This window comes from Nicotiana sylvestris, chromosome 4 (assembly GCF_000393655.2).
Source record: "Nicotiana sylvestris chromosome 4, ASM39365v2, whole genome shotgun sequence".
Taxonomy (NCBI): Eukaryota; Viridiplantae; Streptophyta; class Magnoliopsida; order Solanales; family Solanaceae; genus Nicotiana; species Nicotiana sylvestris.
The window spans coordinates 126003428-126026769 of NC_091060.1; the positions used below are offsets into that span (position 1 = coordinate 126003428).

The following is a 23342-nucleotide window of genomic DNA, read 5'->3' on the forward strand; positions in this document are numbered from 1 at the left end:
TATTTAATCATCCCAAAAACACACATATAAAATTTCACTTCTCATATCCTTCTAATATTTCATACCTTCACTATATTTCAATCTATCATTTCCCTATACAAAATGTTTCTGTTCCTATCTATATAACTTTTCAAACTAGCTCATATTTCCCTTGCTCTTCTTCTTCTGTATTATCTCCAAACATCTGTATTTGCATGCATGTTGAATCTGTTCTAACACTACTTGTGGTCGAGGCACTCTTTTCCTCCATATAGATTCATTCCTGACTTTTCATATATGATATATGAATGCTGCCAGAAGTGCCTTCGTAAATGATCTTCCAATTCTCCCTTTTGCAATTCTAGTCATCCTTCTCCATATCCCCATCACTTCCATGTTCTGTATATTCATCCCAAGCCATTTTAACACTTCATCCAAGCACAATCTTGAGTATGTGCATTCAAAGAACAAATGTTCAATGGATTCTGTGTTTCCTACGCATAGTATGCAGTCACTATCTTCAGTTATTTTCATTTTCAGTGTTCTATCTTTTGTCAGCAGTTTCTTCCTCATCACAAGCCAACTGATGAAGCTGTGTTTAGGAACATTCATTTTATTCCACACTCCTCTGCACCAAGGCCATTAATCTAGCCTTCCTCTTCTCCAATTATATCCACTCTTGATTGTGTACTTCCCTGTCCTCGATTGCCAGCCATTTCCTATGTATCCAGTTACATATATGTCACGGATGTCACAAATTTTCCTCCAGTACCAGCATATGTCTTTTGAGGGCCTATGTTGCCACCAATCTTCTCCATTCAGATAGATGCGGTTGATCCATTTCACCCACAAGTTGTCTTTTTTGTTTGCTATATTCCACACATATTTTGCCAACGCAGCTTCATTCCATTTTATACATTCCCTTATACCCAACCCTCCTTCATTTTTTGGCCTACACACAAGGTCCCAAGCCACAAGTGGTACCTTATTTGATATACTATTTCCAGCCAACAAGTAATTCCTGCAAATGGCTGTAATGTCTTTGAGGACCTTCTTGGGGAGTATGAAAATTCTTGCCCAATATGAATGAATATTGATCAATATAGAATTGATCAATTGCACTCTCCCTGCATACGACAGATTCTTTGAGCCCCATGAGTGTATTTTTGTACTTAGCTTCTCCACCAACATTTCACAATCACTTGCCTTCTGTTTCCTTGCAACTATAGGAACTCCTAGGTACCTGAATGGCATAGTCCCTTTTTTGTAACCTGTTATTTCACATATGTTCTCCAAGCACTGCCTATCCATATTTGCAATGTATACATTTGATTTTTCAGCATTAGTACTTAACCCAGAAGTATTAGAGAAAGTTTTTAATCCCCTCAATATTAGCATAATACTTTAATACTCTCCTTTACGGAACATCAATACATCATCTGCAAAGCAAAGGTGGTTTAGCTTTAACCCTTTACACTTTGTGTGGAATGCAAACCCCTCCTGTGTAGCTACCCATTGCATAAGTCTAGTGAAGTACTCCATGCATATTACAAAGATGAGTGGTGAAATAGGATCACCCTGTCTTAGGCCTCTTTTCCCCTCAATACATCCATACAACCCACCATTCAGAGCAATTGAGTACTGAGCAGTTGTCATGCACTCCATTGTCCATTTGATGAACTTTACAGGGAAGTTCAAAGAATAGAGAATTTCTTCCACAAACCCCCACTCCACAATATCATATGCCTTCTTAAGATCTATCTTTATCAGGCAGCTTCTTGTTGATTTCTTTCTATTATACAACTTTACTAGGTCATGACATATCACAATGTTTTGCACTATGCTTCTGCCTTCCACAAAAGCACTCTAATTTTTCGATATTATAGTTGGTAGCACACTTTTTAGCCTGTTACATAGCACCTTCGAGATGATCTTGTATACAGTATTACAACAAGCAATTGGCCTGTAATCTCCTACATTATCTGCATGGTTGTTTTTAGGAATTAGTGTTAAAGTAGTTCTATTAATACTTTTCAGCATTTTTGTAGTATCAAAGAACTCTTTCACACTTCCAACCACATCTTGTTGAACCACTGGCCAGCAGTCTTTGAAAAATTGAGCTCCATATCCATCAGGTCCTGGAGATTTGTCTTCCCCTATTGCCCATAATGCTTCTTTAATCTCCTTTTCTGTAACTGCAGCTTCCAGATGTTCTCTTTGCTTCTGTTGTAGAACTGGTCCTTTCTTTACTACACTGTTGTATACATGCTGTCTATTTCCTTTGCTTTCCCCCAGTAGCTTTGACTAAAAGTCAATAAATGCCTTTGCTGTCCTTTCAACCTCAGTTTTCTCATTCCCTTCTGCATCTTTAATAGAAAATATCCTATTGGCATTCCTTCTAGCTTTTATCACACTATGAAAATATTTTGTATTTTGATCCCCTGCTTAATCCATTGCACTTTACTTTTCTGCCTCAAGAATTGTTCTTTTGCAGTTTTCCATTTAATACTTTCTTTCATCAGTCGAACCTCCTCTTCAATTAGTTCCACATTTCTAAGATCATTTTGTATCTTCCTTTGGCATTCTGTCAGTTGCTCCATTGCTGCTTCTGCCCTTCTTTCTACATCTGAAAATCTTTTCTTGTTTAATTTCATTAATACACTCTTTGTTTTGTTCAGTTTCCCTATCAGCTGATACATCTTTGTGCCATGTATCTCCTTCTTCCAAACTTCCTGTACCCTTATTTGGAATTCTGGTAATATACTCCACATATTGAAATATCTAAACTGTTCTTTCCTCTTTACATTCCCCCCTTCCCAATTAATAATTGCTGGACAATGATCATAGATACCTTCATGCATGAATTGTACCTCTGATGGTGGTAATTCTGTCATCCATTCAGTATTTATCAATACTTTGTCTATTCTGCTATACACCCTGCTATCCCCCCTTGTTTGTTGTTTCACGTGAAGAATGCCCCTGAGTATCTTAACTCTTTCAATCTACAGGCTTCAATACACTGCCAAAATCCCTTGTTTTAGCCATACTGACTCTACTCCCTATTCTTTCCTCTCTATTCAAAATACAATTAAAGTCACCCATTACAGCCCATGGTTCATCCATTTTGGCCCCTATTTGATTGATGTCTTCCCATAATTTCCTTCTAGTAGCTTGTTCATTAAAGCCATATACCATAGTCATATTAAACCTCATTCTGCTCCCCATATGTTCTACTTTGCAATGTATCATTTGTTCTGTAACTACCCTTATATCAACATCATACAAATGTGGTTTCCACATCAACCAAATCCTATCCCCAGGATGTTTATCTAAATTTGTAACAAACGACCACCCTTGACAAAGATAAAAAGAAGCATTCAGTGTCTTAGCTCTTTTTATCCTTGTTTCCAGAAATCCAAACAAGCCAACCTTCAAATTATGGACAAACAGATTCATTTCTTTCTGTTTGTCTGGCTTATTTAGACCTCTGGCATTCCAAAAGCCAATAATTTGGGTTGGGGTTTCCCCCACCCTTTCCTTATTCAAGACCCCGATCAGCTTCACCTTCCCCAGGGCAGAAAGATTTGGCTATCCCATCATTTTTGTTGTTTTGATCTCCCAAAGCAGCAAATGAATTCCTAGTGTCAATCTGTGGTTCCCTTATCACTATTCCTCTTTTCATAACCTCTTCTGCAGTAACTCTTTTCCTGTCTGTGTCTCATCATTACTTGTTTCCCTGCTCTTTGTTGAAACTTTTCTTCAGTGATTTCTTTCCCTTCTTCCTTATTGTTGTTGCCTGTGTGTTCTCCATTTCTATCCTTTTTATCACCTTGTTTTGTTTCTTCTCTTTGTTCCTGTACTTTACTGCTCAACTCCTCTCTTATTTGTTTTCTACATTCCTTCAATTCATGCCCATAGTTTTTGCATTTTGTGCACTGTATCGGTTTCCATTCAAATTCAACCTCTTGTTCTACAATCTGACCATGTTCATTTTCAAACATCATTGTATCCAGGAATGCCATATTGATTGGTACTTCCACCAATACTCTAGCATAGGTCATTCTCTCCTTCATAGTAGTAGCCTTGTCTGCCTTTAATGGATTCCCTACCATTCCAGCTATCTTAGCCAACGCTTGTTTTCCCCAATACTTCACATTTAAACCTGGAAGTCTGATCCACACTTGTATATTATCCATGATCTCCTTCTTCAATTCAATATCATGTTGCCATGGCTTTACAATAACTGGCTTTCTATCGAACATCTGGACTCCTTCCTCTACCACTTTCATTCTACTTTCAGCCGTATGAAATCTGACTAGAAACACACCTCTTTGAACTTGTGCTACTAAATCTATTCCCAATTTCCCCCAAATTCTGTTAAAATATCCTTCCATAACACTTTGCGGTGGATTTGAACCCAACACATAGCATACTACTCCAGTTTTCTAGAATTCTACCTCCTCATGAATATCTTCTGCCGTAATTTTCACATTGCTATTTTTTGGTGATTCTCTTTTCAGATCCTCACCTTCATCCAATGGAACAGTAGCTACTATTCTGCTCCACGATCTCTGCTCTTGTGTTTGTGTCTCATTTACTATTGCTTCTTCCTCCACCTTATCCTCCCAGGATCGTCTACTTGCACCATTCCCTTGTATGATTTCGATTTGTGTCCTCTCCGATGTAACTACTGGTGTAGTCACTGTTAATCGCTCCATCTCCAATGGTATTATACCTATAATTACATTTAAATTCCTCTGTTTCTTCGAGTCCTCAGTCCTAGGAATACCTTTTCCTCCATGATTTTGATTTGAACCGGTCATCTGATTGCTTTGCTCTCTCCCTCCCGCCTTCGATTTCCTACCCATTTTCAGCTTTAGCTGAGAGGAAATGTCATTCTAGAGAGAGAAAGCATGTCGAAATTCCAAGTTAATTAGTTGCATTTAACAAATCTTTGATGGCTTAATTATGTGACTTGTGCATCTTACCTACGGCTCTTCTAATCAACACATTTTTGCCCTTTGATGTTTGAATAAGCTTGGAAACTGGATATTTTCAATAAATGATTTTTATTTGTGATGTAATTTGTAGAATCTAGAATGAACAAAGGTTTGGAAAAGATTCCAAATTTTGGAGATTAACAATCTTGTTTGTTTTAAAGGACGGACTTATTCTTTGAAAGGTGAAGCAAAAAATTTTAATTAAGAACACAAATTTGGACCGATAATTCAAAAAGTATATGTGAATAAAATAGTACTAATAGTGTAAAAACTATCACATCTAATGATGTACAATAACTGTTATTTAGGTACTCTCTATTTTCTAAGAAATATCATTTTTATAGTACTAACCTCGCTATCTTTTAGCTCCCATTTGGATATATATTATTTTTACTTTTTTCAAAAATTAATTAAGAATATTGTTTGTTCATGAAATTTAATCATTTTTAAAAAAAAAAAAATCAAGTTTCATAAACTGGCTTGGGCAAGGTTAGACGACGACGACAACAACAACAACAACAACCTAGTAAAATCCAACAAGTGGGGTCTGTGGAGGGTAGTGAGTACGCAGATCTTACCCCTATCCCGAGGGAATAGAGAGGTTGTTTTCGAAAGACCCTCGGCTCAAGAAGACGAAAAGATACAAATACAACAGTACCATCAACAGAAAACATAGAAATAATAACAGCGATATAAGAACCAGAAAATAGATAAAAGGCAATAACAATAACAAGTAAATAAGGCCTTATACTATGGATTTGGGCTAGTTTAGAGTTTTAAAAAAAAAAATTATCCACTCACAAAACTTTAACATTTTTTCAAATAAAATATATATCCAAACACAACTTCAACTTTTAAAATTATATTTCAATACAACTTTAGGGACGGCTTATGGGTAAAGCCGCTAAAGCAACTGTTTAGGCTCCATAATTGTACGGGGCCAAAATTTCCCAACATTTGGTATTTATACATGTTAATATTTCTTAATAGATACGTTACTTTAAAAGAGTATAGTATAATTTTTCTTGAGTAAAAATGCTTGGTTCTTTTTCGTATGCATACATATACAATAACAACAACAACAACATACCCAGTAATATCCCACACTGTGAGGTCTGAGGAGGGTAGAGTGTACGCATACCTTACCCTTACCTTGTGAGGATAGAGAGGTTGTTTTCAATAGGCCCTCGGCTCAGAAAAGCATAAGCACCACATTAATGAAAATATAGAGAAGAAGGGACAGTACCAAGAAGCCATATAAAAGCAGAATAAAAACAACCAGAGAGTAAGGTGATCAACAATGAAAGAAAAACAATGGTTAGTCCTAAAAACCTACTATCAACAGAAAGCGAGACTGCATGTCAATACTACTGTTATGAACACTCTAGACTACCTACTCTGCTACCCTAATCCTCGACCTCCATACCTTCTTATCAAGGGTCATGTCCTCGATCAGCTGAAGCTGCGTCATGTCTTGCCTAATCACCTCTTCTTTGGCCTACCTCTACCTCTCCGTAGGCCCTCCAATGTCAACATCTCACACCTCCTCACCGGAGCGTCTGTGCTCCTCCTCACATGACGAAACCACCTAAGCCGTGCTTCCCGTATCTTGTCCTTAATAGGGGTCACACCCACCTTGTCGCGAATAACCTCATTTCTGATCCTATCTAACCTGGTGTGCTCGTACATTCATCTCAACATCCTCATCTCTACTTTGGCCAATACTCAGCCTCATACAATATCATTGGTTTAACCATCACTCTGTAGAACTTACCCTTAAGTTTCGGTGGCACCTTCTTCTTGTCACACAAAATACCGAAAGTGAGTCTATTTCACCCATCCCGCCCTAATACGATGTGTGACATCTTCATCAATCTCCCCATTCTCCTGAATAATAGACCCAAGGTACTTAAAACTCCCTCTCTTAGGGATGACCTGCGAGTCCAGCCTCACCTTCCCTTCCCCTTCTTGAGTCTCGCCACTGAACTTACACTCCAAGTATTCTGTCTTGCTCTTGCTCAACCTGAAACCTTTAGATCCCACGATCTGCCTCCATACCTCTAATGCTTATAAAACAATATTAAAAATTCATGTTATAGTTGCCCCACTGGAAAGAACTTTTTTCAAACTTAAAATTAATAAATTCTTACCTAAAATGAACAATGTATCAAAGAGAAATTTAATGGGTTAGATATGTTATCAAGGTTGAAAATGAATTATTTGGAGAAGTCGATTATAATTTTTTTAATAACTTTGCATCTCAAAAAGTTAAAAAATTGACTTTAAATAAGATTATATAGGAATTTATTTTCAAAAAAAAAAAAGGAGAATCAACCTAAATAGCCGGCGAATATATAACTTATGTATAATATTATAAATATATATAACTAACATATATTCTAAATACACCAATTTTGAAAGTTGAATATATAGTGACTACGACCGTCTTATTGTATAAATATCCTTAAAAAAAACTTGAGGCCTATTGTAGGAGCTTGCGCTTTAGGCCCCATATTTGTTGAACAGCCCGCCCCGGTACAATTTTAAAAACTTTTCTGTTAAGTTTTAATTAAATTTATTTCCAACGCCTACTTATTTTAGAGAATCTCGATATTCATGCAAGTAGCCCTACTTGTCACACAATTACTGATAAGGGATTCTGTGTGCTTTTATATGAAAAGAATTGTTGGGTCATCAAATTGTCATAGCTTATCTACAGAGTTTGCTTTTCCAATCCTATATATGCCACACTACTTAATAGACAATTTTCTCCGTCCATTGACTTAAAATGAATGAAAATAATCCGAGAATAATTTCACAACAATAAAGGAGAATATTTAGAAAAGGGAGTCTGAAATGGACAAAGAAACAGGTAAAAGAAAAGTGAGAATTCCTCAAATAGAATCCAACCGTTGAATTATCTCAATTTCGCTACGGAATCGTCGTTTTATTCTATCAATTCAAAACACGTTGTACATTACGTTGATTATTTTTCGTGTCGAACCTAGCTAGTACTATTCCGGAATCACATTAAATACAGACGGAGCTAGCATATAAGGTATGGATTCATGTGAACCGAATAAATTTTGTATAAATTTTATATATGTACTAAAAAAATCCACAAAATTCAATAAACATTTAATTATAAAATTAGCTACTGTTGTATATTAACTTAAGTTTGTCATAAAAACTATTAAAATTCAAATCATGAATTCCCATGAACTTTCATGAGTCCAAGTCTCCAAGAGGGAACAAACGAAAAGATGAGAAAAAATCTTTTAGAAATAATGAAAGGTTGGTGCAGTACATGCCCCAAAAATTGTTTAAATCCATGACCAAATTGGCCCAAATATCGGGGAAGGGCCACCACTTATCACTCATCAGACATGCTTTTAAAACACTTTACTAATCAATGCATTACTAATACACCTTATTCCGCATTATTCTTATATATCCTACTAAACTACCCTTAGAGTTTGATTTTAATTCGCTTAGGCATGTACGTATCCTTCACGTTTGACCATTTGGTTTTGACCCGTGAAATGCTGCAATTTTCTACAAACTGTTTTTACCTAGGCACGTCTAAACAATTGAAGTGTAAAGTTCCAATGACCTATTTAATTAGAATTTTTACTCAAAAATTCTTTTAACTTATAGGATTTTTTGCTTGCAAGTGTTACATTTAAATTACTTTACAATATTTTGAAATACTTTTTTAATACAAGATATAAACATTTTAAGGAAATATACAGCATTCTTGATAATATATTATTGAAATGTTTTAGAAGTCCCGCAATATCCACTAGGTGACCTTAGGCACTTTGTGACGCGAGGACAGCGAGAAGAAGTTTGCTTAACCATATTGGTAAGCACATTTATCTTGAGGATATTATGGTTCTTTAAATTTACAAAGATTAAGTATTTTTTGTCCATCTGACGAAAAATCCATATACTTTCCATTATGATATGTGTTTTTCGTTTAACAAGAATAAAAAATCATCCTGATAGAAATCTTCTTTTCCAATTTTAGTTTTTGGAGTTTCTCCTCCAAAATTTTGGAATCAGCTTCACGAAGTCTACAGATGAAGTGAAGAATGAGGATTTCAAACAAAATGTCGATACAAACAAAGGAGATCAAACCATTTTATCTCTAGTGGGTCAAGTTAATCAGGGTCATTCATCAAGTGTTATTACAATGATTTAATCTGGTCCATTGATTCTTTGCACATGCTGCACACGTGACCAAGCACAGTCAGCTATATCTAGAAGCTTCCCTATTCAGATAAAATCAGTGATACTGTTTGCATAGAAATAATTTATTTGTAAAATTCTTTGGATTCTTTTAGTTAGTTATGAGCTAAGCAATAGAGGTAGGACAATGTAGGTGTGAATAACAGATTTTATTCCTTTTGTTTTGTATATATAGATGTACAGTCTTTCAATGAAATATACAGAGAAGAAATTTTATACATTTTTCTGTTCTTATTCCAATATGGTATCAGAGCGGTAAGGTACTCGATCCAATTCTCCTCCCTCTTTCCTTCTTCTTCTTCTTCTTCTTCTTCTTCTTCTTCTTCTTCTTCTTCTTCTCCTCTAAAGCTTAAGTTGAAACTCTTCAATGGCTGTTGATGATCAAACTCTTTCACCTGGAGTAGTGGACGACACTGCATCCAGTGTTCAAACCCCACCTCAGATCACTCTCACTCATGACTCTTCATATCCATTTTACCTTCATCCCTCTGATTCCCCGGGGATGATTCTTGTCAATTCTATTTTTGATGGAAGGAGCTATGGAGGATGGCGCGGGGCTGTTCTCATAGCTCTATCAGCTAAGAACAAATTGGGGTTCATAGATGGAACCATATCAGTCCCTGTGGCATCTGCAGCTTCCCTCAAACTTTGGAGTCGTTGTAATGACATGGTGATATCATGGCTTCTCAACTCACTTTCCAAGGAAATTGCTGAAAGTGTCCTCTACTCCAAAACAACAAGAGAGATTTGGAAGGAGCTTGAGGACAGATTTGGGCAAAGCAATGGAGCTTTGCTTTATCAGCTGCAAAAGGAGCTCAATGACACAGTTCAAGGATGTTCAGACATAGCTGGTTATTATACAAAAGTGAAAAGAATCTGGGATGAGCTTGACAGCTTAGATACTTGTGTTCACTGTAGTTGTGATTGCTCTTGTGGAGGGAAGAGTAGATCTCTGAAATCTCATCAAGATGGCAGACTCATCCAGTTCCTCATGGGGCTGAATGAGGCCTACTCAGGTGTAAAAAGCAATATTCTGATGGCTTCACCTCCGCGCAGCATCAATCATGCTTACTCCCTATTAATTCAAGATGAAAAATAAAGAGAGATACATGTGGCTCAACACCCTGTTGAATCTATTTTCATGGCTGCAAGACAACAATATGGAGGTCAGAAGCTTGGAAGTTCTGAGAAAAAGGGAAACTATGGAGGAAAGAAAAACAAACTTATATGCTCATATTGTAAGAAGCCCGGACACACTGTTGAAAAATGTTATAGGATAATTGGTTTTCCGGCTGATTTCAAATTTACCAAAAATAAGAGGTTTCAAAGTGCTGGTACACACGCTAATACAGCTCTCGCAGCTGAAGATCGTGGAAATAAGACTTTTAATGCCATAAAAAGGGCCATCACTCAAGAACAGTACAACAACTTGTGTCAACTTCTACAACAGGTTAAGTCTGGATCTCAGGGAGATATGAATTCTGAGGTCAATATCACTGCCAACTGTGCTGGTATACCTAAACATCCTTTCTATAATACTTCAAATTTTGTTATGTGGATCTTAGATTCTGGTGCCTCTGAACATATGACATGTGATTTCAGTCTTTTATTCAATGTGAAAACACTCCCTAAACCTGTTTATGTTAACCTTCCAATTCACAAAGAGTCAGAGTCACTCAGGCTGGAAGTGTGTACATCATGTCAAATTTTATTATGAAAAATATGTTGTTTCTTCCTAGTTTCAGGTATAACCTATTGTCAGTTCATAGATTCTGTCAGCAAGCTGATTCTCTCCTCATTTTCTCTGCTTTTGGTGCAATTTTGCAGGCCCCTTCAATGAAGAGGCCAGTGGTTCTTGGTAAACTAAGGAAGGGGATATATCTACTTCACTCTATCAAGCCTAGTGCCAGTCTATTAAGCAGAATCAAGGACTCTAGTCCATTTCTTTCAAGTTACAATAGGTCTAGCAGTCAGTCTTTATATAGAATCAAGGACTTCTGTCCATCTAGTTCAAGTTGTAGTAAGACTAGTAATCAATGTTTATTTTCAGTTTCTTGTTCAGCAGATATCTCAAGTGATGTAACTCTTTGGCACAATCGTTTGGGACATTTACCCCTTAGCAATATGAAAAATATTTCTACTATCTCTTGTTCATCTTCATCTACTTTACTTGATCATTGTGATATTTGTGCAAGAGCAAGGCAAGTTAAATTACCTTTCCCGTCCAGTTCAATCTCCACAAAAGATATCTTTGAACTAATTCACATAGACACTTGAGGACCCTATAAAGAGCCTACTCATGATAGTTATAGATACTTTTTGACCATAGTTGATGATTACAGTAGAGGGACTTGGCCTATTTACTTAGTACAAAATCCAATGCATACACTGTCCTAAAGCAATTTTTAGCTATGGTTGAATGGCAATTTGACAAGAAAGTTAAGGTAATAAGATCAGACAATGCCCTAGAGCTTGGAGGGAGTATGGAGTTCTCATTTTTTCTTGCTTCTAAGGGTATAATACATCAAACTAATTGTGTTTACTCTCCTCAACAAAATGGTATTGTTGAGAGGAAACATAAGCACCTTCTAGAAACTTGCAGGGCCCTATTGTTTCAGTCCAAACTCCCTATTTCTTACTGGGGAAAATGTATACTCACAGCTACATATCTCATAAATAGATTTCCTTCCAAGGTTCTTAAGTTTAAAACTCCTTATGAACTTTTGTTCGGTATGCCTCCTTCTTATCATTCCATTAAAGTTTTTGGTTGTTTAGTCTATGCTTGCACTTCATCACCACACAGAACCAAACTTGACCCAAGGGCTGTCCCTTGTGTTTCCCTGGGATATCCTACTGGAAAAAAGGGGTATAAATTGTTAAATCTCCTAACCATGAAGATTTTGTGTCTAGGGATGTCAAATTTCATGAATCTATTTTCCCTTTTCCTCTTAACACAAACAAACAGGTTGTCTTCCCTAGGGAATCTCCACAACCTTCAGATTGTCCTGTGGTAGCACATTCACCTACACCTCAGTATTCTTATCCTACAGTCAGTACACCTAACAGTCCAGTCTCACAGCATTTTCAGCCTTGTTCTCCTACAGATAATTCACCAATATTTCCTACCAATGCTAATTTCTCTCTTATGCATTCACCCAATAAATCCTCACACTCTCAGCCAATTGTCCCTAGCATTCAAGAAATTAGGAAATCTACCAGAACACACAAAACTCCTGCCTATCTACAGGATTATGTTAGCAATTCTGTCTTTCTTACTAACTTGACTGCATCATGTTTTTCTGCTCCAATTTTATCAACTATTCTTCCTTTTTTTACGCTCTCTCTCACAAATCAGTCTATGCTTAACTCTATATCTTATATCATTGAACCTACATCTTATTCTCAAGCATCCCTTCACCCTGGTTGGCAAGAGGCAATGACTAAGGAATTTGAGGCCCTTGAGTTAAACAAGACTTGGGATGTTGTACCTTTGCCTACAGGGAAGAAAGCATTACCATGTAAATGGGTTTACAAGGTCAAATACAAATCGGATGGATCATTAGAAAGATTTAAAGCTCGGTTGGTCATTCGATGGGACATACAAAGGGAAGAGATTGACTTCACGGAGACTTTTTCACCAGTAGTAAAGATGACAACCATTAGGTGTATCCTTGCTGTGGCAGTCAAAAAAGGATGGGATGTTTTTCAGTTAGACGTGAATAATGCTTTCTTACATGGTGAATTGCAGGAAGAAGTATTTATGAAATTCCCACCTGGAATGACACCACCTTCTCCCAACTATGTGTGTCTCTTAAAGAAATCCCTTTATGGACTGCGGCAAGCCTCAAGGCAATGGTATGCCCGGCTCACAGCAACCTTGAATTTCAAAGGATATTCTCACTCCCTCAATGACTATTCGTTGTTCTTCAAAAAATCAGAAGGGAAGATCACTATACTAGCTGTCTATATAGACGATATCTTAGTTACAGGGGATGATCCTATTGAGTAAATTCACCTTAAAGAGTTTCTTAATACAGAGTTTAAGATTAAGGAACTCGGGCAGACACACTATTTTTTAGGTATGGAAATCATATGTGAACAACATGGTTTAATCTTAACACAAAAACGTTATACTTTGGACTTACTAGATGAATTTGCCTGTTTTGAGTTAAAACCAACGCTCTCACCACTTGATCTTACTAGAAAATTACGAGCCGATGAATGAGACTTGATACCTGATCCCACTTTTTATCACCGCCTCTTAGGAAAGTTGAGTTTCCTAACTCACACTCGCCCAGACTTGTCTTTTGTGGTTCAACATCTAAATCAATACATGCAAGCTCCTCGTCAGTCGCACCTTGATGCCGTTTTTCACTGTCTAAGATATCTCCTAGCTGAACCAAGTTTGGGCCTTTTTATGAATTCTGATCAATGTCTCCGCCTCGTCGCCTTTTGTGATTCTGATTGGGGAACCTGTCCTGTGTCTCGTCGATCCATCAGTGGTTTCTATATCAGTTTTGGGGGTTCACATGTCTCAATCAAAGAAGCAAACTTCAGTTTCTTTATCCTCTGCTAAGGCAGAATATCGATCTATGAGGAGAGTTGTAGCAGAGGTTACCTGGTTGGTTCGTTTGTTTGCCGATCTCGCAATTTCTCCCTCTCTGTCAGTCACACTTCACTCCGATAGCCAGGCGGCTATCCATATCGCAAAGAATCTAGTTTTCCACGAGCGAACCAAGCACGTGGAACTTGATTGCCATTTCGTCCGGCAACAATTTCTTATCGGGATCATCTCCCTCTCTAATGTGCCTTCCCGTACCCAGCTCGTTGATGTTTATACCAAACCTTTGTCGGGGCCAGTTCATCGTTCCATCATTGGCAAGTTGGGTGTGACTTTGCCCCCCTCCAACTTGAGGGGGGGTTGGAACCAGCTTCGCGATGTCTACAGATGAAGTGAAGAATGAGGATTTGAAATAAAATGTCGATACAAACAAAGGAGTTCAGACCATTTTATCTCTAGTGGGTCAAGTTAATCAGGGTCATTCATCAAGTGTTATTACAATGATTTAATTTGGTCCATTGATTCTTTGCACATGTTGCACACGTGACCAAGCACAGTCAGCTATATCTAGAAGCTTCCCTATTCAGATAAAATCAGTGATATTGTTTGCATAGAAATAATTTATTTGTAAAATTCTTTGGATTCTTTTAGTTAGTTATGAGCAAAGCAATAGAGGTAGGACACTTGTAGGTGTGAATAACAGATTTTATTCCTTTTTGCTTTGTATATATAGATGTACAGTCTTTCAATGAAATATACAGAGAAGAAAGTTTATACATTTTTCTGTTCTTATTCCAATACAAAAACTCTAGAGAAAAGAATTACTACAAATCACAACAACAACAACAACAAAAAGAGTCTATAAATAACAAAATAAATCACGATAAAGGAAAAATGGAATACGGATGAGGGACCCCGATCACAATTGCTATTAAGCCCCGGGCCATAAAAACATAGTATAACATTTTCATTAATTCTAAATGATCCATTTGAAAGATCTTTAAATTTAACCGAAGGTGTCGAATGTTTATAAACCTCAAGAATCATATGTGCTCAAATTATAATTACTACTTGAATAGTTCTATAAAAGTCACTTGACTTCACCTTCTACAATTTGACCAACAACTAAGGAATCATTGCAAACAATATTAGAATTGTTATAAGAGCTCTTTGAAAAGTCACACTTCGCCTTTAAACCATCGCATTTTTTAAACCGTTCATATTAGAAATTTCACCAAGTAACAAAAATTTCCACAAAGCTACTTCACTCAATTGTTTTACTTCATGTCTACGAGTCAAGTTTAAATTCAACTAGTCCCGTTCGGACATAAATTTTTATTATTATTTTTTTCAAAAAGAAATTTAGAAATATTATCTGGTCATCAAATTAATTTGCTCAGTTTTTATAAAAACATTTCATGTTTGGAAGAATTTTTATTTTTCACTCACAAAACTTTAATTTTTTCAAGTAAAATAAATGTCAAAATACAACTTCAACTTCCCAAAATAATTTTTCAACACAGCTTTAAGTTTTTCTTTTTAAGTTTTAATTAAATTTATATTCAAACGCTAGCTATAGCGTTCATCGTTTGATGTTGATAAGCACTAGTTGTAATGCACGGAAATAGGAGATTAGAAATTACAGTACATTTCCAACACATATCACACTATGTGGGCGTTTGGACATAAGAATTGTAAGATTCCAAAAAAAAAAAAGTATAATTAAAAAAAAAATCAAGTGAAAATGTCTTTAAAATAGAGTTGTGTTTGGACATAAATATTATTTTGGATTGTTTTGAATTTTCGTGAGTGATTTGAGTGAAAATTTTAGAAAATGATTTTTTGGAATTTTTTAAATTTTTTAAAAAAATTAAAATTCATATTCAAGCGATAAATTAATAATTTTATGGGCAAACACTAATTTCGAAAAAAGTAAAAAAAAAAAAAAAAAGTAAACCTTGGAGGAAAAAATAGTAAGGTTAATAAAACTGAAGAAGACAGCTGAGGATGTCGGAGACATTGAATGCAGATGCACAAAAAGTCGAGCGTTCACACGGAACCAGAACTAAAGAGAGTATTAAGTACAAATGCCAAATCAGCACAACTGCCTATGCCAACTCCAATGAATGTTTCTTTCTCTTTTCCGTGTTTTGAATATCGTGTAAAACGCGTTTTCACTTTTCACCAGAAAAGAGTACATGGGAAAAGTTTCATAAAACAACAAAAAAAATTAGACTACCTATTTGTGGAATAAGCTGACCTAAGCGTGATTCTTGTGTATTTCGCGTAACGGAAAATATGTTTTCAAAGAAACTAGTACAACTAATTACTTTTACGAAAAATATTTGTTGCTGTTTGACTAAATATTCCCCACTTAGAAATTAAACTGAATTTGTTGTAGTTGTTTTTTGACTAAATATTGTGAGAAAATATTTACGAAAAATTGATAATGATATAACCAAATCAGATAACGTTTCAATCGCAAAAATTTAGTAGTAAAAGCTGATAATAGTATATTAATACAGATTAAAACAAGGATATGCATAGAAGTTATTTTTTCCTATTTGTCGGAAAATGTTTCCACTGAATGTCACAGTCAAAACTTTGCATTCACCCGTAGTTTTAGATTTTTTATTCACCAAAAATAAAATACTGTTATTATTTGAAAAAAAATTACCGTTTTTTCTCCCAATACGTTGGTTATTGTCAATTTTATGATATCTGAAGATATTTCAGCACGGTTTGTAATGATTTGATTTTCAATACCATTATATTTATCGTTCCACTAAAAGGGCCCTTGAATACACTAAATTTTCCTTGACTCTTTACTACGGAGTAGCAATTCTGTTTTTTCAGTATTGCTGTTAAAAACAATCATATAGATCAATATTTTCACTCTTGAACTTCATCATCCTTGTTCAAAGGAAGGAAATAATGTCATAGGACACAGCCAATGTAGCTTAATCATGTTTATGCTTTTGCTACATTGACGTTATGAACTGTAATAGACGTTTCTTACGATTAGGACTAATTATCACTCTACTTGGAATTTAAATATCATCTGTTCATGTACCATTTAAAGAGAAATATAGTATAATCTAGCGTGAACATTGGTGTTTAACCAAAAATATGATTCTTTGGTCAAAGTTAAAGACAAATAGAAATTCGGGCTACTGATAATCAGGAGACGAAAAAGAAATAATAGACTTTTTGAGAATGACAAATAAGCAGTAAATAGGTTTGTATTCCAATGTAATGTTGATGATATCCTCTGTCTTTACAAATGACGAGACCTCCTCCTTTTATAGTTGATTCTAAGTAAAGGAGTAATATCTTAGTCTTAATGAGACAATTATGAACAATAAATGACATTAAATAAGATGTTACACAATCATTCCTATTTAATACCAATTCTCTAACGTATTGGGTATTTAATATTGAATTTGGACTCCTTTTCGTCATCATATCCATGTCTTCAATGCCTTCTGTTCTCTTGGCTTTAAATGACCTAAATAGGTACGAAACTTGTATTATTTGAATTGCCTCTCGTGCCTATTTAGCTTTCCTTTCCCCGTATCTGTTGTCACTCGTGCCTCTTAACTAATCATCATGTTTTGACCATTTGACCAGTCCTCGTGTCATGCCACATCACCTTCAATGTAAATTCAGTTTTTTCCCAATACAGATAGTCCCCCCACTTTTCATTTATTTATAAATTAAATATCTGGGACATAAAAAGGGAATTTTTGCCGTAATTAATACTATGACAGTACTGACGCTTCAATTGTCCCTTCTAATTAATGCTTTGCATACGTGTCACCTTTTATTTAATACTCTACACACGTGTCACTTTCTGATTGGTTCTGCAATTCTGCGCCCTTTTTCAAGGCTTCTTCATTCCCACTATTCACGAAGTGATAGTTGCCTTTATTATAGGCTTTCCAACATTACACTTCTAAGTTTGACGGTTGTCATTATAAACATATTTACCCTTCTTTCTTTTGTCTTCTTCTTCATAGATCTTCAACAAGCAATTTATTATTCACTTTTGCTTTTTCTCCCCTTTAGTTCATCCTTCTTCAACAATGTCATCTCCAAACCCTAACCCTAGAAAAGTTCCAATTCTAGATCACTTTCCCAATGCCTCCGTAAGACATAGGAGAGGCAGAGGAGGTAGGCTTCGGAGCTTGAGCCTAGGATCCACTCATGGTGGTTCATCTGGTTCTTCTTCTTCTTCTTCTTCTTCTTCTTCTTCTGGTATTAGGAGTTCTATCCCAAAGACCCCCTCTTCTAAAGGTAAAGAACTTTCTGAACCTACTCAGGAACCTTTAGTTGAAGAAATCGTACCCAATGATTTATCTTTTGGGAATGATAGAAGATCTCTCCAAGAACAAGTTAAAAATTTAGAAAAAGCTGACACCTATCCTTCTTTAATAACTGAACTTGTGATTCCCACTGTTAGGAAAGATTGTAATTGGAGAGATAATCTTCGTATGATGATTCCTGCCCCAAACCAGAGAATTTCTTCTTTCAGAATTGGATTCTCTTTCGTTTATACTTATCCCTTTACTTTGGGATTTAATCCTGCCATTGACCCAGTTATACTTGAATTTTGCCGCTTTTTCAAAATTTGCTTAGCACAAGTAGGTCCTCTTGTTTAGAGAGCTGTGGCTTGCTTAAGGTATTTGTCTACCAAAGTCAATGTTAATTTTAGTTTTTCCCATCTTATTCACCTATACCACCCCAAATTATTCCGCCATGGAGTTTTTACCTTGACTGCAAGAAGCAAGAAGGTTTTGGTAAACCCCGAAGATGACAAGGATCGAGGGTGGTATTGTCGTTACGTTGTTGTACGTACGGTGGATTTGTTGGGTGAAACAAACATTCCCTTCCCTGAGAAGTGGAATTTTGCACGTAAGTTTTTCTTTTTCTTACCGTATCTATTCTTTAAGAATTTTGATTTCTTTTCTAATCTCGTCTCTTTTTGGCTTTTTGTAGCAACCATGGGAGATATGGAACATGTTCATAACTTCCGTGGTTGGGTAGATTCAATTTTGAAGATTGCGCCTATGGAGGCGAGAACTTGGAAATCAATTTCTCTTTTGAATGGTTGGAAAGTGAAGACCCATGGTATGTATTTCCTTATGCTTTGCCGTATATTGAATTCTTTCTTATTTTAATTCTTTATCCCTCTTTTTATCAGGATTTGGTATCAGGGGTATGACAGCTGAGGTAGCCGTTGCCATTCGAGCGTCTTCAACCGCTTCACTTGATTTGGAAAAGACTCGGGCCACGCTACCAAAAAGAATAGTTGTAGAAGAAAGTTCTGAGAATGAGGAAGAAGAGAATACCTCTTTGATAGCTAGGCCAAGAGCCAGGAGACGTGTCATTGATGGAGATGAAGTTGAAGATACTCCTGCTCGAGCCTCTATCTCCGAGCCTATTCAAATCCTTTCTGATGAGGATACCACTCCAAGAGGCTCTAATGAATCAATTCGACGTCTCTTTGTTAGTGGTTTTGAGAGTGGAGAGTTTGGACTAGTTCTTGATGAAACTCCCCTCTTTTCTTCTATTCTCATTTCTTCTATTCCTTTGACAACCACGAGTATTTCATTGCCTATTTTATCGACTCCTATTTCCTTACCTGTTTTGGTTCCCATATTTGCTCCTACTGTCCCTGCTTTGACTCCCACAGCTCCCATTGTTTTTACCTCTTCTACTACTCCTCCTTCCATTGTTCCCCCTCCCTCTGTTCAGCATACAGAGGCGGGTTCTAGCAACAGAGGCATGGCTATGAGAAGTGTTACTCTTGAAGTTCATACCAATCATAGCCTTTTGAGAAAGACTGGTGGAGCTGATGTTTGGCTCGAACCTCTAATCGGAGATATTGAGAAGAAGAAGATGGAGAACCACAGTTGCTTGACTCTGATGAATGACATAGTTCATTCTACCTTGAAGGTACTTCTCTTTTAACTTACAAGTTTTTTTATCTCTCTCTATATTCTCACATTTGATGCCTTTCCCTTGTAGGCTAATCTTATTGGTACTGAGTTAATGGGAAGAATCTCCACTCTAGAGAAGAAGGATCGAGAGTCTGCGAAGGCTATCTCTGAGGCTAGGAGAGTAGCCAAGGAAACCCAGCTTGAGGCAGCAAACTGGAAGGAGCAATTTGAGAATGCTCAGGGGACCATAGAGGAGTTGCAAGAAAGTAGAAATCACCTGGAGTAGCAAAAGCATGGTTTGACTTCTGAGCTAGCAATTGTCAAGGCTTCTTCAAGCCAATTTGAAAAAGATAAGGAGCTTTTGGAGTGCTCATTTTCAGAACAATTATCAAAGGCCAGTGAAGAAATCAGAGAGCTTAAGGCACTTATGGAGAAGAAAGAAGAATATACATGGGATTCAGTGCAAAGCTTGACTCAAGCTCAGGCTGACTTAAGGATCTCCTCTGACGAAATACGTGCTTTGAAGAGTTCTCATGCCTCCCTTGAAGCTTTCCTTGACTCCCACTTAGCTGAACACCAGATATTGAAGAACAATCTTGCTATGTGGGAAAGGGAGTATGGACATCTTGAGCAGAACTTCAACATAGAGGTAAGTTGGGCTTTTCTAAAATCTCGCCGTGATGCTTGATGGAAGCTACTCAAGAAAACTTTGATTTGCAATCTGAATTAGCCAAAGTCTTAGACACTATTGAAAAAAGCCAACAACCAGTTGATACTCCTTCTCCTGCACTTGGAACTCCTGGGGCAGAAAAGCTTTTAAATGAAGAAGTGGCTACTGCGGCAATTGGAGTTGCAATTCTGGCTCCTGAGGGTGAAACTTCTATGACACAGTCCATGGAAGTTAAAGCTCTCGTGACTCTTGCTTCCCTCGGTGATTTTAACACTCCAGGCCCAGTTGAAACCGCTCCTATTGCTGCTCCCTCAGAAGTTGTTACCGTGCCTATGACTGCCCCTGAAAATGAGATTGCAACTTCTGATGTTCCAACCCCTTTAGTGACTAGTTGAATGTATTTCAAACTTTACTGTTTTTTTTCATTAATTGGTGGTGTTATCCCTTGGCAACTTTAAGGGATCTTTTGATGAAGTCCCCAGTTATCATAATGGGGCATTTGTAAAAAACAAATATTTTGCTGACCAAGTTTGTACTTAGTCTTTTATATTAAGAAGTTTTATTGGTACTTCTGTATATTCTATTCTTTCCTATTTATCTAGGACTTATAGAATAGCTTATAATTTTTATCCTTTGAAAATGCTTTATGATTCTTCTCATGGATTATCAACATGAGGCTTATAAAAGAGGGCCCTTTTATTTTATCGACACTTAATGAAGAAGATGTCTCAACTTCATAATGGTGTTATAATACGATGAAAGAAATAGGAATACACATGTTTTGTATGAAACAACTTTGACAAGTTTTTATTCATGAACTTTAACAAATTTTTTGACTATTACATGTATTCAAATACATCTATAATTTTCTCGTAACTGTTTTTCTTGTAAGAGATTTTTACATAATATAAAATAAACAAGGTTTTTCTTCATAACCTGTTTTAGTACATAGTCATGACCCAATCTTTATATATTAGGAAGGGTTTGAGAGGTGACTTCGTTTATGAGTTTGAGAGATGACTCTGTTGTTCTCATGGGAAAAACATTATGATGAATGTCTTGTGTTTGTTGAACACGATGATGAATGCTGAAGACTTCGTAACTTTTTCTCAACACTTGTCTCTTTGTGGCCGACTTTTGTTCGATATTCGTATCTGTTTTTCTACACATATCTGTGTATAATATGTAGTCCCCCAAGTGTTTGAGCGGTGAAGTATGAAGCCTCGAGCACTTGTTTATTTCTTTCAATTTGGTCCTTTTCCTGAAACAGAAAAATATACGGGACTCGGAGGTGCGATTATAGATGAAGACTGCCTAACTCGTGTGTATTTCCATCAGATTAATTGTAACCCTGGGCTGGGAATTTTAGAATACTCCATTTTTCCTTGCAGTTCGTGACTCATCATTTGGCACGAGTTAGGGTTTTTGCCTAGCATCTAAAATCGTTAGTAAAACTTTAATAATTCAAAAGAAAAATATTAACATGTCGATACCTGACCGTGGGTACTTTCTCATAAGTAATATCTCTTTAAATGGAAGGCATTCCAATGTGAGGGTAAAACTTTGTCGTCCATTGTCTCCAACTCGTATGCTCCTTTTCCCGCAATGTCACGAACTCTGTATGGTCCTTCCCACGTTGGACTTAGCTTTCCTGAATTAGCAGCCTTTGCAGATTGGAATACCTTTTTAAGCACGAAGTCCCCAATTTTGAAAAATCTGAGGTGTGCTTTCCTATTGTAATATCGTTCAATTACTTGTTTTTGTGCTGCCATTCTTATCAATGCAGCTTCTCTTCTTCCTTCAAGCAAATCAAGGTTGACCCGCATCTCTTTATCATTAGATTCCTCTGTTGCCTGAACGCACCGTGTGCTCGGTTCACCTATTTCAACTGGAATTAAGGCTTCCGCACCATAAACCATTGAAAATGGTATTTCTCCAGTGCTTGTTTTTGTCGTTGTACGATAAGCCCATAGTACTCCAGGTAATATCTCAGGCCAATTACCTTTTGAATCCTGTAACCTCTTCTTCAAGTTGTTGATAATGACTTTGTTTGTGGATTCCGCTTGTCCATTACCCACTGGATGGTATGGCGTAGATGTTATCCTTTTAATCTGCCAACTTTGAAGAAATTCTGTGATTTGAACTCCTATGAATTGTGGTCCATTGTCACACACGATCTCTTTTGGTTCTCCAAAGCGGCATATTATATTTTGCCATATGAAGTCTTTAACTTCCTTCTCTCGTACCTGTTTAAATGCTCCTGCTTCTACCCATTTAGTGAAATAATCTGTGAGTAGAAATAGAAACTTTACCTGACCCTTTGGTTGTGATAGTGGACCTACGATATCCATTCCTCATTTCATAAAGGGCCACGAGGCTATAACAGGGTGTAGTAACTCAGCTGGTCTGTGCATATTATTGCCGTATCTTTGACATTTATCACATTTGGACATGAAACTGTTTGCCTCTTATTCCATCTTAGGCCAATAATATCCTGCTCGAATCAATGTTCTTACCAGTGACCTTCCCCCTGCGTGATTTCCACAAAGTCCTTTGTGCACTTCCCTCATCACATATTCTGTTTGAGAGGGTCTGAGACACCTTGCTAGTGGTCCACCAAACATCTTTCGATAAAGATTTCCTTGATATAAACAATATCGAGCGGCTTTTTTGCGAAGCGCGTGAGCCTTCCCTTTCTCATTAGGCACGGTTTCGTGCTGTAAAAAAGCAATAATTTTATTTCTCCAATCCCATGTTAAATGATTAAAATTTACCTCATTCTTATCAAGTTCGAGAATGGAATGAAATAAATACATGACTGAGGCATTTGCGTCATTTGCTACGTCAGCTGTAGATGCGAGATTAGCTAAAGCATCTGCCTCCACATTCTCATCTCTTGGGATCTGCATTATCTTCCAAGTTTGGAATTGCTTTATTAG

At 36.7% G+C, this 23342-nt stretch overlaps 3 protein-coding genes across 3 annotated transcripts; 2 read left to right on the plus strand and 1 right to left on the minus strand.

The window, feature by feature from the left end:
• Positions 1-270: 270 nt before the first annotated feature.
• Positions 271-591, minus strand: LOC138890131 (uncharacterized). The gene has a single exon (XM_070173493.1). The coding sequence runs from the start codon at positions 589-591 to the stop codon at positions 271-273; it is 321 nt and encodes a 106-aa protein (XP_070029594.1).
• A 9006-nt stretch (positions 592-9597) lies between these two features.
• LOC104225154 (uncharacterized) lies at positions 9598-10329 on the plus strand. The gene has a single exon (XM_009776925.1). It carries the CDS (start codon positions 9598-9600, stop codon positions 10327-10329), a length of 732 nt encoding a protein of 243 aa, XP_009775227.1.
• Positions 10330-10371: 42 nt separating this feature from the next.
• On the plus strand, positions 10372-13239 carry LOC138890132 (uncharacterized). The gene is made up of 4 exons (XM_070173494.1): positions 10372-10917; positions 11058-11435; positions 11576-11674; positions 12196-13239. Exons 1-4 carry the CDS (start codon positions 10372-10374, stop codon positions 13237-13239), a joined length of 2067 nt encoding a protein of 688 aa, XP_070029595.1.
• The last annotated feature ends 10103 nt before the right edge of the window (positions 13240-23342 follow it).

Bases quoted from the DNA above. Each gene is read 5' to 3' on its own strand.
- LOC138890131 (XM_070173493.1), bottom strand. From the start codon at position 591: ATGAATGTTCCTAAACACAGCTTCATCAGTTGGCTTGTGATGAGGAAG.
- LOC138890132 (XM_070173494.1), top strand. From the start codon at position 10,372: ATGGCTGCAAGACAACAATATGGAGGTCAGAAGCTTGGAAGTTCTGAG. The intron at 10,918-11,057 runs GTGTGTACATCA...GCAATTTTGCAG, and splicing joins CAGAGTCACTCAGGCTGGAA to GCCCCTTCAATGAAGAGGCC. The intron at 11,436-11,575 runs GTTAAATTACCT...TGATTACAGTAG, and splicing joins TTTGTGCAAGAGCAAGGCAA to AGGGACTTGGCCTATTTACT.
- LOC104225154 (XM_009776925.1), top strand. From the start codon at position 9,598: ATGGCTGTTGATGATCAAACTCTTTCACCTGGAGTAGTGGACGACACT.